This window comes from Melanotaenia boesemani, chromosome 1, assembly GCF_017639745.1.
Source record: "Melanotaenia boesemani isolate fMelBoe1 chromosome 1, fMelBoe1.pri, whole genome shotgun sequence".
Classification (NCBI taxonomy): domain Eukaryota; kingdom Metazoa; phylum Chordata; class Actinopteri; order Atheriniformes; family Melanotaeniidae; genus Melanotaenia; species Melanotaenia boesemani.
Window position 1 is genome coordinate 29,619,214 of NC_055682.1, and position 13,427 is coordinate 29,632,640.

The 13,427-nt window shown below is 39.2% G+C and overlaps 1 protein-coding gene across 3 annotated transcripts in view; it reads right to left on the reverse strand.

Annotated features, from left to right (window-relative positions):
* The window catches only part of cd276 (CD276 molecule), a 77,720-nt gene that overhangs the window by 43,149 nt on the left and 21,144 nt on the right, over positions 1–13,427 (reverse strand). For all 3 annotated transcript variants that reach the window (XM_041984569.1, XM_041984553.1, XM_041984561.1), the window contains 2 exons: positions 11,494–11,844; positions 6,916–7,212 (listed from right to left, as the gene is read on the reverse strand). In XM_041984569.1, the coding sequence (XP_041840503.1) occupies positions 6,916–7,212; positions 11,494–11,844 (648 nt within the window). The remainder of the gene's footprint in view (positions 1–6,915; positions 7,213–11,493; positions 11,845–13,427) is intronic.

Consider the following 13,427-nt stretch of genomic DNA (forward strand, 5'->3'; position numbering starts at 1 on the left):
GATCCATTTATATTGCTGTTTTCTGTTTCTCTGAAGGCTCTGTTAATTGCATTTAAATTAGTCCTTGTATAGAGAGAATAAGGACCAGCACAGTGGTTTGTTATGGAAGCTAGAATGAAAAACATAATACAAGATAACACAGTTGACTGATTGAACTTTTGATAAGATATCTCAACAGAGAAAATTATTGTTCACATACAATTGTAAAATATTTAATATGTAACTGCATTCTCTGTAATTTCAGCACATCAGTCACACTTATGAGAGAACCTTTGAACCAGTAGATCACTGCGTGATTATGCCTGGCCCTTTGGCAATACTGTACTACAACAGCAATATCTTCATTCTGATTTAAAGGTTAAATAATTAGGATTTTTTCGGTAAAAATAATTTAAAATTTGTTGCGAGGGATAAAAGTAAGCTTCCCTAAAAACAATCTGTTTCTCTACATTAACAATGTTTTTGTCAAGTGTTTTTCTTCTTTCAAAGTAAGAGTGACGTGACAGAAAAACTTTAGTGCTATGTGCAGCTCTTTCCTACTTCCTGGTTCCTTAACCAATCATATGCGACTCCCCAAGGTTGCCAAACAACACAGCGTTTGGTATTTTATGTTGATAAAGAACAGCAGCGTGCAGGTATGGAAGCTAGTAAAAGAAGAGGACCAGAAATAGTTTCAGAAAAACCTAAAAAAAAAGCCTCAACATTCTGCTTAAAAAAAAAGCAAACGACCAAAAATGGAATAAAACAATATTGGAGAATCTTTTGAAAGGTGGAAAAGTCTGAGAGACGAAATTAATTTCAAGATGGAGCAAAGTTTCTCCCTTGACAGGTAAGCACCGGAATTTTGCTTAAATTAACCGAAAAGTTTACCTTGATTTACAAAGATTTTAGTCTAATTTATTTCTTGGCACCCATTAAATTAATTTATGTGACTGTTTGGGTATTAGTTGAGTAAATTGGTGGCCTATAAGTTTACAACAACAAATGTAATGATGTTTTGGGGAAGTGAATAGTGTGTTTGTCCTTAAAAACTTACAAAATTACTATCACTATGCTCTCCGTTGTTTTTCTCTTTCGACTACAGTTCTGATTTCAGCTGTCAATGCTACTTATTTAGCCTTTAAGGGATAATACGTTTTTCAACTTCCACAAAATATCTTCTGATTCTGATCAGATTCTTGGTGGGGAAAATAATGCATTTGAACAAAAAACTGCCAAAAAAAAATCACTAATCAAGACACTTTGAAACAACAGAGGTCTGAGCACTTTATGGGTCAAGAGGGGGTGGCAACAGTTATTTAGATGGCAACGTGATGCCAGAATTAAGCTCTAAAGACATAATTACATAGTCAAGGGAAAGGAACAAGAAACAAGCTGGTAAATATATTGATGACAAAAGAAAAAAACACTGAACAGATTAATGTTCTCACACAGTGTTAGAATCCATCTTCATGACAAAGGTCGATGTTTATAAAGCAATTAAAGTTGTTTTTTAACCTTGATTTACCCAGTGAAGGTTGGTTAGAACACACATGCTTCACAATCACGTAATAAAGTGTCTCCTTGGGGAAATGCACCAGGCGAAAATAGTGTTGCATCTAGAGTAGAACAAACCAAATCATAAACATTTGGGGGTTCTGGCAGAAACTGTAAAAATGTTAGCTTGTGGTCTAGAAGAAATGGAAGTACAATGGAAATGGAAGTAAAAATATGCTTAATTCTCAGGGACCACATTTACTTCTGTGTGAAGGTCTTTCATGAGGATAACAGAGTAGAGTAATCCTTGAAAATGTGTGGGCTCTTAGACAATCAGGACAGATATTAGTAGCAAAGCAAGACCCAGTGAGGGTCTCTGTTACAGTTCATTAAGAATAAATAGATAACAACAAAACAAAAGATACATATGGCATTTTTCTGTAGCGTGACAGGGCTCAACTTCGATTCTTCTCTGCGTCACTTTCCACTGCAGATAGTATTCCCACAACGTGGGCAAGACCAGCTGCTTTTCATAGCAGGACTCGAAACCATGAGTGTCTAGAGTGGACAGCACGCTATATGAGTTTGTGACCAGTTCTTTGTGGAGAGGAATCTTCTGTACAGTGAGTTTAACAAGTGATTACTTCAAAACAGACACATGGTCAGCAAAGAAAAAAGAAGAGCCATTTTATAATAATTCATGCACATGTAGTCTCCATCTATGCACACAGACAGTATATCCATCTTCACAGTACTGTAAACTGTGCACAGTGATTTCCAAATAACTTTTCAGTGCAAAGAACAAACAAATGTGCTGGTGTATGCAGGACCGAGATGCTGATCTGCAGTGTTTTCATCTTGTCTTTAGTAATGGCTCATCTTTCCTTGATAATATACACTCACAAGGGACAGTGTGTAATGAATGGGAAAGGCCAAACAGTGTAGCTCAGTGGTGGGCAACCCTGGTCCTCGAGGGCTGCATTCCTGCACGTTTTCTATGTGTCCCTGCTCCAATACACCTGACTGAAATCAAATGGATCCAACAGCCAGCACGGTGACTCATTAATTTGAATCAGATGTGTTAGAGCAGGGATGCATGGAAAACTTAGCAAGATGAGGGCCAAGGTTCCACACCACTAGTGTAGCTGATGCACAGCAAAAAAAAGACGAACCCACACATATTTATTAAAACAGACATGATGCAGAACAAGAAATCAGTATGTGATGCTTTCACTATTAAGCTAACCACCGATCCAGTCTGTTGTCCAGAAAAAGTCAATGATTGGCAACTAGAAAGTTAAGTTGAGTAGAAAATCTTCTACAGTGGGTGGGTGGATGCCCCTTTCCATCAATGAGCCCATCTGCAACCCGTCATGCCACAATATCACAACTCTGAGCTCAGCAAACGTTGTTGGCTCCATCTTTCTGTCATCCACTTTAAACCCCCCCCAGTCCAGCTCCCTCCGTCTTCATCTCTCTGGCTCATCTCTCTATCTACTTCTTTTCTGCACTCCATCTCCATCGACACACTTTTCACTGTAAATGCTGTGCCAGCAGAGTGGTGCCGGGGAAATGGCACCATCCTCATTGAGACAGCAAGCAGACGGAGTGGGGGTGGTGCTGGAGGGTGGGGGGGGGTTCAGTGACAGGCCCTGAAACCCAGCCATCAGACAACACACTGAAGCAATCACACAGCTCTTTTAGATGGAATGCACTGCTGAAACTCCACATACAGAGAAGGGCAAATAAAAAAAAATAAAGAAGATAGGATACAAACTCTTGATTAAAAAAAGAAAGAAAAAAAAAACAACTCTACTTTTTGAAGAGAACAAAGTGGTCAGAATATGCTGGGAGTGCAGCAGGACAGGAGGGAGGAGGAAGGGAGGGGTGTCCAAGCAGGCAGACAGGGCACGGTTCATTTGAGGACTGAAGCTGCTCCTTTCCATCATTCGACTGTTCATTAATACCAGCTGTTCCTGTGGGTCTCCCTGCATTTAAGCCTGGCTTCCCTCTGCAAATCCATCAATATCCCAGCAACACAAAAACACTCCTTACTCCAGACCTCAGCTTAAAAAACATTACCAACACTGCAGGGTGTGTTCACATGGCCGTCTCTGAGATGTCTGATGATAGTGTGCATGTGGTGTGTGTGGGATAGATTAACTGGTGGTAACTACACAAAAGGTGAGATTAACATGGATGACTCAACTTGCAGCTGGTGGCAGACCACACAGTGCTCTCCTCAGTATCAGTAAAAGGTTCATTTTCTCAAAATTAACCTTGTCAAACTCCTGTTCTGCCTGGGGGAGATTTGTATTACTATTGTAATTTTTCAATCAGAGATTGAGGAAAGTGTGAAATTTTAACACGCTTGTTCACTCTCTAACCACCCCACCGCCCCACCCACTCTCTCTCTCTTTTTTCTACTTTTCTATTTCTTACTGACAGCCCCCCTGGTTCCATAGACCTTTTAAAATTTCTAGTAGGTTTTATTCATTCTCATAACAGGATTCACCACTGCTCGAGTGTGGAGAGTGTGTTTGTGGAGACAGTGTATATACAGAAAGCATATTCGCTATATCAACTCCAGCTCAGCACACTCTGCTTTTCTGGCAGAAGAGTTCTGTTGGGTCAAAATTAATTACAAAAACTGTTAAGCATACACCAGCTGCTGTAAACAAACGCAAACACATTTTCATTTCAAACAGGCCCTCTTGTATCTTGCCACACATAGCACTATAAATCTTATGTGAATTTACAAACAACTTGGGCCATCATCAAGCTGTGCTGGCGCTCCGACTGAGAAATTACTCTTATTCATGTGCACCCAGTTGCTAAAAATCACAGTCACTGCTGTTTTAATTAAAGGTTTTCCCAAGGTTTATTTGTGGATTTGATTCGTTTGCTCTGCCACTTCGAAATCTTTTCCACATCACGCTTTACCAGCTCCATTGCTCTTAAACAAAACATGTTTCCCCACTCTGCTCTTGGTTGTTTTCTTTAACAGGATGTGTCCACTCTGCTTTTCTTTACTTTGTCTTTACAAGCAGCTTTCAATCAACTAATCAAATCGATCAATAAAATTTGATAAATCAGCTTCATTAAAGCTAAACACAAATGTACAATTACTGACATTAATATTATAAAATTAGGTGCAAAGCTAAACACAAACATCACTAGGAAGGCTTTTTGCTTCTAAGCCAAATAAAAAAACAAAAACAAAAGGAGAGTCAAATAACTTGGAGAAAATTGTTTCCTGGATTTAAACAATGATCATTACATCTCTAGGAACTAGAAGCACTCAGAGAGTGCAGACCTCCGCCAAGCCATAGGGTCACTCACCGGACAAAAACCCCAAAAGGCCCAACAGCCCACAACGTCACCAACCCTATGCCAACACCCTTATGTATATTTAAACTAATATCATTATCTATTTCCATCATCAAGGATAGATGCAACATCCTATTTAAAATCCTTGACCCTGGAAACATGCCCTATACACCAAGATGAAGCAAATGGCTATAACAGTCTTGAAGTTATTGAAGAAATTTGTATTTTCTCTAATGGCGGCAAACTGGGTTAGCTGTTAGTGTATTTATCATCTACCAGGATTTCATTAGGCAATAAATTTTTTTTTTTTTTTTTTTGCCAATGATTCTGGGCATCATCTGTTGAGTTAGAAACTCTAATGTGAATATTATCCATATCTCTCAATAGTAAAGAAGTCTTTAAAAAATTCCTGAATCCAGACGGTGATCCGGATCACCTTTTTTTCAATAGTTTCTTATTCGATTTCTGACATTTCCTGAATTTTTTTTCAAAATCTGTTCATTACTTTCTAAATTATGATGCTAATAGACAGACCAACACTGCCGGAAACATAACCTCGGTCTTGGCAGGGGTAATAACAAGATCATGACACTGGCTAAATAAATTAAACATGATTAATCCTATCAAAACAACTGTTATATTATTTTTGATCCATCACACTCTACTCAGTGTGTCTGCTGACTGTGATGCCATCAAATAATAACAAGACACCCATGCTTATCAATGCTCATGTGTCAGTATATTGGCAGTGCTACCACTGATGCTTTCCCCATTCACGTCAGGGAACCAACCTGTAGAGTTAAAAGGTTTGGCTTAACAGGATTGTATCTAATCTCTGTGGTGCTGAAACACCGACTCACCCGCCCACAAAAAACTCTAAATGCATGACCAACTAAATCACCAATGCAGACAGCTCACTCAAAAACATGTCTGAAATGAAAGAGCCACAATTGTAAAAGGGAAATGGAAAACACTGACATGAAAGGTAATAAGATTTTCAAATGCATTTCATCCAAACCTGAAATAGTCCGTCAACCCAGTAAAAAGACAAGAATAACAGCAGCTACACACTATTCAGTTACTTTACAGTCGTTTTTTGTTCTCACCATGTGTTTAATATCATCCCATTCCCCTGATGGTCCTTCTGACTGGTTATCTGTTCTGTTTTGAAAAAGGCCAACCAAACTGTTAGAGAGGCCACCTTCACTCAGCCGTCCAGTCCTGCCAATCGGCCATCCTGTTTCCAGACAGCACAGTGATTTCCCAGCCCAGTGGAGCAGCACTCCCTGACCTCTGCCTCGACCTCCGTCTCAACAGCCTGGGCACCATCACTGGCTACAGTCCAGAGAGCCGGCTTGGGCCACCTCTACTTATTTATGAGCCATTTCACACAGTGGTGCTCCCATTAGAGACCCAGCCTTAGCCCACCTTACACGACATTCTTATTGCATATAACACACAGTACACTAGCAAGGCCAGGGGGACATGGCTAACTGGGGCAGGGCTAGTTGTTGTCATATAGGTACTGTGACACATAGAGCTGAAAACTGCATCAAACAATCATAAAAATGCAAACATCTCAATTTAATTCCTAGTTAAAAGCATCATCTGCAGATAGCTGATAGGAAACCAGTCGCTTTCTCCTTGCACATTACTTTGTTACAGTTTTATCTTTTGAAATATGCAATGAATAGTTATTTGACTTTCCTCAGGGAAATAATCACCCACTGATCTAATTTAACGATGCAGAAGAACTGATGGGTTTTGCTTATTGGACTGTAATTGGACATTTTATTATTTCCTATTCATTTCGTTGTAGCTTTGCTTTGAACTAAGAAAGACAGAAAGAAGTTAAGCCTCCACAGTAGGAAATTCAGCAGACAGATTGATTCACAAAACCATAGAAGAATTCAATAAAACACTTTGTGTATATGCATGATTGAAAACAAGATTAGTCTGAGTTGATAACATTCAATCACTGCAGGAATTTGGTAAAATTAGCTTGTTTACTTTTGTACAAGAATAAAGGTGACAATTTGACAGAAAGACATTTAAATCTTTTTTTTTTTATTTTTATTTTTTTTATCAGAGATGAAAACCCACTCCCACCTGTGATAGTGACAAAGGCGTAGCCCTCTTCGCCAAGTAATGCGTTGATCAGTCGGCAGCTGTAGGTGCTGTTTGGCTCCAGGACTACTGTTAGCACACTGGTCATAGAGAACAGACCTTTCTCATTGGCCACCATTGAAGTGGTGATGTTGTCTGTCAGGTTGCGGCCGCTCCCATCCTGCCATATAACATCACCCTCTGGATAACCTCCATACGCCACACAAGTGAGGGCCACCTCATCGCCTGGCCGCAGGTTGGATTCAGGCTCTACAGTCAACACGGGTTTGGTGTAAGGAGCTGAGAAATGGAAGAGAATCAGGACAGGAAATGGGTGAGGATTCAGAAAGGAAGGGAGGAGTGGGTAAGGATGGGTGAAGATAGAGATGATGGGAGAACAACAGACACATACTGAATTTGCTTAGATTCTCTACAGTGAGTGTCACATTAAGAACTGCTTGACATGATTCCCATTAAATTCTTAATTATATTTAGGGAGCTTAGCATAACACAGTGCTTAAGATCTTCAATCACATACAGCATCTGCAGAAAATAGCGATGCTGCAACCCTTTACTTCATCTAGAGAGCAGGAAGCCATGCCCAGAAAGTAAAAAAAAATTAAAAAGAAATGCACAGGTGAAGAAGAGGAAGGCTGGAGAGACCTTCAGCATCATAGAGGTTTGAGACAACTTAGCATATGGCACATAAAAAAGTACAGGAGGATGGAGGTGAAGGGTGAATAGTCAGCCTCGACTGGTGTCACGCTCACCCTATTCCTGGAGTGAGAGGCTGTTGTATTCCCACAACTACTTTCAGTATGGCAAACAAAGGTGTGGAGACGAGATGAAACATGCTTGTCTGAGCTACTTTTTTAAAGTTTAGCCCATTTAGCATGTGCCAAACTAACTTTTCCAGCTGTGCATTCGACTTACGGATTTCCATCAAGGGCCCCTTTAATTTTCTTCCAGCACAGCATGAAGGAAGTCTGAAAAACTAAGAGTAAATACTGGCTAAAAATAGAGTATCTATAAATCCACACCATGAAATAGAACCAATTTGTCACTGTTGGACACATTGTTTTCCTTTTCCCTTACAGACAAAAAAAGAAAAAAAAATTATCAACACTGCCTAATGCACATCCTTCCAGGGAGAATAGCGGCGCAATCTCACAACAGATATAGAAATGTGAGAAAGAAGGGATGGCACACAATATCATTATCAATAAATAAAAAGCTCTCCGCTATGGAGGTGGGTGATGTAGCTGCACAGGGTTGGAGATGTTAGTGATGGCTGATTGACCGTGACAATGACTAATAATCAAAGTCAGCAGATATTGACCATGACAGGGACCACAATCAGTGCATATTGACTAAAAACAATGCTCAGCAACCCCAAGGAAGCTGTTTATCATCCATTTACATCTTGTGAGAAGAATTGATCCTGAATTACCTCCACTGCTAGTGTGGGTTGTGTCTGATGTGTCAATGTAAATCAGCACGGTTTAAAAAATCACTGACTTCCCCCTTTATTTGTGTTGTTTTAAGGAAATATTGGGAATCAAATTGGCCATCAATCACTGAATCATGATCAATTTTTTTATTAATTGTGAGCTTACAATTGCATCTTTTATTTATTTGCTACGTTTAAGTGAAAACATTATATATATACAATTGTTTAATTGTAAAAACAAAAATCATAGACTTATAATATCATGCAAAGGTTTTAGATCATTTTCCAGGTAGCAATGCCACAAACAGAAGAATGTGATCTGCCCCTGTATCATTCTACAGTTTTGGAACAAACCAAAACACCCAGCCTGATTATTATTGATTATGATTATTTTCATAGACAAGAAGGGCATGACTAATGGACTCTGCTTCACAAAGTCAGTTTGGAATAACATAAAAAGTAAAAAAATCCACACAAAAATAGTACACACAGCCTACTTACCAAAAACCTTAAGGAGCTCCTCTACTCATTTATGGATATTTCTTGCAGCACATAATGTCTGGACCCGACTATCCTGACTTGTCAGTGCAAGATCTGTCCCTTGAGAGGTGTTTTCACTATCTTTTCTAAAGGGGGGAATGCATGTGCACTTCTATAACATCTGGAGTTTGAACACAGATAGTTGGTCCAAAATGTAAAAGTCAATGACTGACTGTAAGCTGTTATTGGCAAAGTGAAAGCGCTAAACACCAATAAGTGATGCCAAGTCAGTCACTGTTGTTTACAAGCTGACAGACTAAACAAGCATCCTGATTACATCAAAACTAACAACATGTAATAGCTACACCTACCAGCCTAATAATATCAGATAAAAATTTTTTGTGTTTAGAGAAGGCTTGTGGTCTGACTGCAGCTCACACATGTAATCTCAGATGATTCCTATCAAGTTGAACTCATGGTATGAATGGACCTGTGAAAGCTATAAAAATTTTACTAGGGCTGACCATCTACACTGATCTCAGGATTCGATTGCAATTATTTTGTCAACAATTTGATTAAATTCGATTCAACGATGCATCACTATGTGTTGCATCCTCAATTTTCTTTGTCATTGCACCTTGCTACTTTCTTCATCAATTAATACAGTCAGATAATTATGAACTCTGTTTATTTAGAAACCAATCCAAATGTCCTGATTTTGACAATCAACATAAACATGTAAACAATTATGTTATTTTCAACTTCATTATTGAACTTTTTTTTCCATTGCCACAACACCATTAGCAGCATATACTGTGACTTTATGTTATCAAAATTGGTTAAGCAGCCCCTTAGTGGCAATATTTCTTGCAGTAAAGCAGTGTGTTTAATCCCTTCAGTCTTTCTGTACTCAGTTCAGACAGAATATAGAAGTTAAGATCTTTTTCACGTCTCCTTTATGGCCAGAAACATTTGACTGTAAGTATTCTAGTCAATTTGTAATTGAACACAGAGGATATTTTTGAGATAAACATTTGTAGATGGACAAAGTAGTTTTAATCCCTTTATTGCGTTCGTGCTAGCTTGATAATGGTATTTTTTATAAACATTAGCACTTAAGTTAACTAATTAGTTTTTACTAGGGATGTGCACAACTAGTCAACTAATCGAGTAGTCAAAACGGCGTGCAAACTCAATGGCCCCTTTAAGAGCTAGAGAGGAGGAGAGACGCACAGCGCATGAGAGGGGAGGGGGACGTCGGAGTAGACATAGATATCTACAACAAAAGCTAGATGCTTTATGGCGGAGCCTCAAACATCCTCACCCAGCGGCCATCTTGCCACATGTTTGCTCTCTCACGGGATCTGTGGTATCTGAGGGAAAGTGAGTGATCTGCACAAACATAAATACTCTTATTTCGTAGAAATCTTGACGGATTTACAAACGGTTTGGTTTCTTGCAAAAGTGTTTAAAGTGGCTATAATTCTGGACACTTGAACATGTTGAAATTGCAGCTTTTGTCTTTGAAAAGTTACTTAAACATGCAGCATAGTTGTGTTCTCCATCAGAAGGCACAATAAGGCTCAGAGAAGCAGAGAGGCTAATTTGCAGGTTCCAGATAATCACAGCACATCAGACTGCTTGAGGTCCTTCACATTGTAAAGAAGAGGATCAGGTCGGAGGATATGTTTTTGCTCGAGGAGCATATCGGCTGCACACAGTATGGCAGAGACAGTTACCACCAAATGCTGCCGACATTAGTTGTGTGTTTTTACTATTTCCATTTGGAGATAAAGTATTTTTTTATTCTATTATTGATGACATCATGATGACATCACAACAAATTAACAAATTAACTAACTAACTAATCAACTAATCGCTTTTGAAAGGCCTGACTAGTCAACTTCAAAAATCACCTAAAATGGCCATCCCTTTTTTTTTCTTTTTACTATTTTCCATCTTTTTCTATCCCCTCCGGTCAGGTCCAGCAAGATTACATAGATTCCGTGATTCAAAGTAAATGAATAAATAAATGAGAAGGGCAAATAAATAAATAAATATAATGGCCATCCCTAGCTTTTATACATTGTCGTGTGATGTTATGTGATTTCACTGAAACAATTAATGTATTTCCAGTGAGATACTGGTGTATTTTTTGTATGTTTGCTTAGATTTACAGTTTTCCTAACACCACACACAAGCGGCAGCAGAATATATACATTACATTATTATAATCGATTATGTTTTGTTGCTGCATCGATTGCAGAATCATCCACGTCTGCATCACAATGCATTTAAATTCAATTAAATTAAATTCAACACCCCCATTGTTTACAAACATCTTTATGTGCACTATTGTTTGTCCTGTCAACCTAGTCAAAGCAAAGGGGATGAATGCTTCAGATGGAGAATTTTTAGAAGAAAAAGGAGTGAAAGAAATCATTCTATTTTTCTTTTTCATGTAATAAAACTTATAGGAATAGCAGTGAAAAGTAAATGGCATTCAGATCAAGTTAGAGTTAGGGATTTGGTATTGTGTGGAATTAATTACTAAAACTTTATCTGACATTACTTTAATCAAACATTTTCACTTTTTAGTTAAAACAATATCTGCTTGTTTCATGTATAACGGACATTATAGCTCAACTCACCAGCCACCTGCAGAAACAAAGCAGCACTGCCGTAGTCCTCCACCCTGACAAAGCAGGTGTAGCTGCCTTCATCAGCTACCACCACTCTGCTTAGCAGGAGCGAAGCGTTGCCCAGGCTCAGCTGAGAAGGGAACAACCTGGTGCGGTTGGTGAAGCTCTCCGCCTGGTCCGCCAGTTGGTCCTGTCCATCCCAGTACCCATGCACACTGCGTTTGGTGTCCGTCAGCTGCCAGAAGATACTCAGATCGGACAAGTTGAAAGAACTGGCATGGCTGAAAGTGCAATTGAGTGTGACATCGCTACCGTGCAGCGCCACCACTGGTTGCTCTGGGACCTGCAATTCCATCAAAGCTGCAAGAGAAGATGTGAGACAAACAGCTAATATCAGATCAAAAGGAAACACCCTTAAAATAAAAACAAACATGATTCTCCTCCGTGCAAGAGAATCTTAATGTAAGCTATCAATCACAAATTATACTATCAACTGTACTTCTATACATGCTTTCTAGGAAACATCTGCAGGACTTTTCACTGCGTCGTCTTCCAGGCTGCCTAAGTATATACAGTAAATAGTATGAGCTGATTTCACTAGGCCCTGGTTGGATATAAACAGTATTCACTGAATCATATCATTAATTCGATGTGCCGTGTTCAAGTGAATGACACTTACTCAAATCTGAATGTCAAATCAAAGAAAGATTTGAAATATATTCTGTGGCTGCTACAGAAACATCTACTTTGTGCAGAAAGATAAGGAGGCGCAGCTAGGATGGGATGAATGAGAAAGGAAAGAAGATGAGGGATTTGGAGGTAAACATTAGGACTTTATTTGTGTTCCTATAGGCTTTGCCTCCTGGTGATGGCTGTAAAACTCATGATGGAGGCAACAACATCTGTATAGCCTTAGCTTAATCTTTAGTTAAATCAAAAGGAAAAGAAAAAAACTCCTGGTCTGTCATGATGGTAAAAGATAAAGTGAATGTGCTTCTTGCTCAAAAGCTGCTGATTTTTCTGTCAACATATATATATGTGTGTGTGTGTGTGTGTGTGTGTGTGTGTATGCTCATATATGTACTGTTTGTCTAGACTAAGCCAAGAGCAAAGAGTACACTGCATAATCATTCTGGATTAGTAGCCATCTCAGGCAGTCTAGAGTACATCCATAGTATTCTCAAGAGTCAGCATTCTCCATTGATCCCTGTCTGCCGTTATAGGACTCTGAGACACTCATCAGCATCACAGGGGAGAAAAAAGTCACTCGGGCCACAGAGCAATACATCCTACTTTATGCTCAGCCTCTCTAATTGTTGTAATCACGGTGGCATTTTAGCCTCCTCACCCCTTTTTTGAGCTCTGTCTATAGCACAGCCAATGTCAGTACTGAATCACTTTTCTGTGAAGGAGATTTGACTGCTAGGGAGGTTCAATAATTACTTCCCCTATTAACAACAAACAAGTCTTTCATCTGAAAGGGTTCATACAAATGGGGATTGCTAAGTCAAGGCAGCCCTATTTTCAATCACATTCAACCAATCCCAGCAAGGTGTCCTCTCCACATCATGTCCCTGCCAACCCGTTCATCTGCAGGAACAGTGCCACCTTATGTCTCACCTCACAAGCGCAGAAAACACAGAAGAAAAATGGTGTGTGTGGAGCTCTCAGCATGGGTTGTTGGGTTTTAATTCAATCTAAATGTAAAAAGGTGAAGTATTGCACACTTGAGGATAAAATGTTACAAACAAAAGTAGAAACATAAAAACTGGAAACAAGAACTATCTGTTTTTTTCAAACACAGTCCACCACACTTGTGCAACAAATTAATAGGTTGGCATTACTTCATTGTCACCAAGTGTGTTTCTCCACAGTTCCAACCTGGAACAAATCACAGTGTTCATACCAACCAAGTGCTACTCACAAAACAATTCTCCGATCCT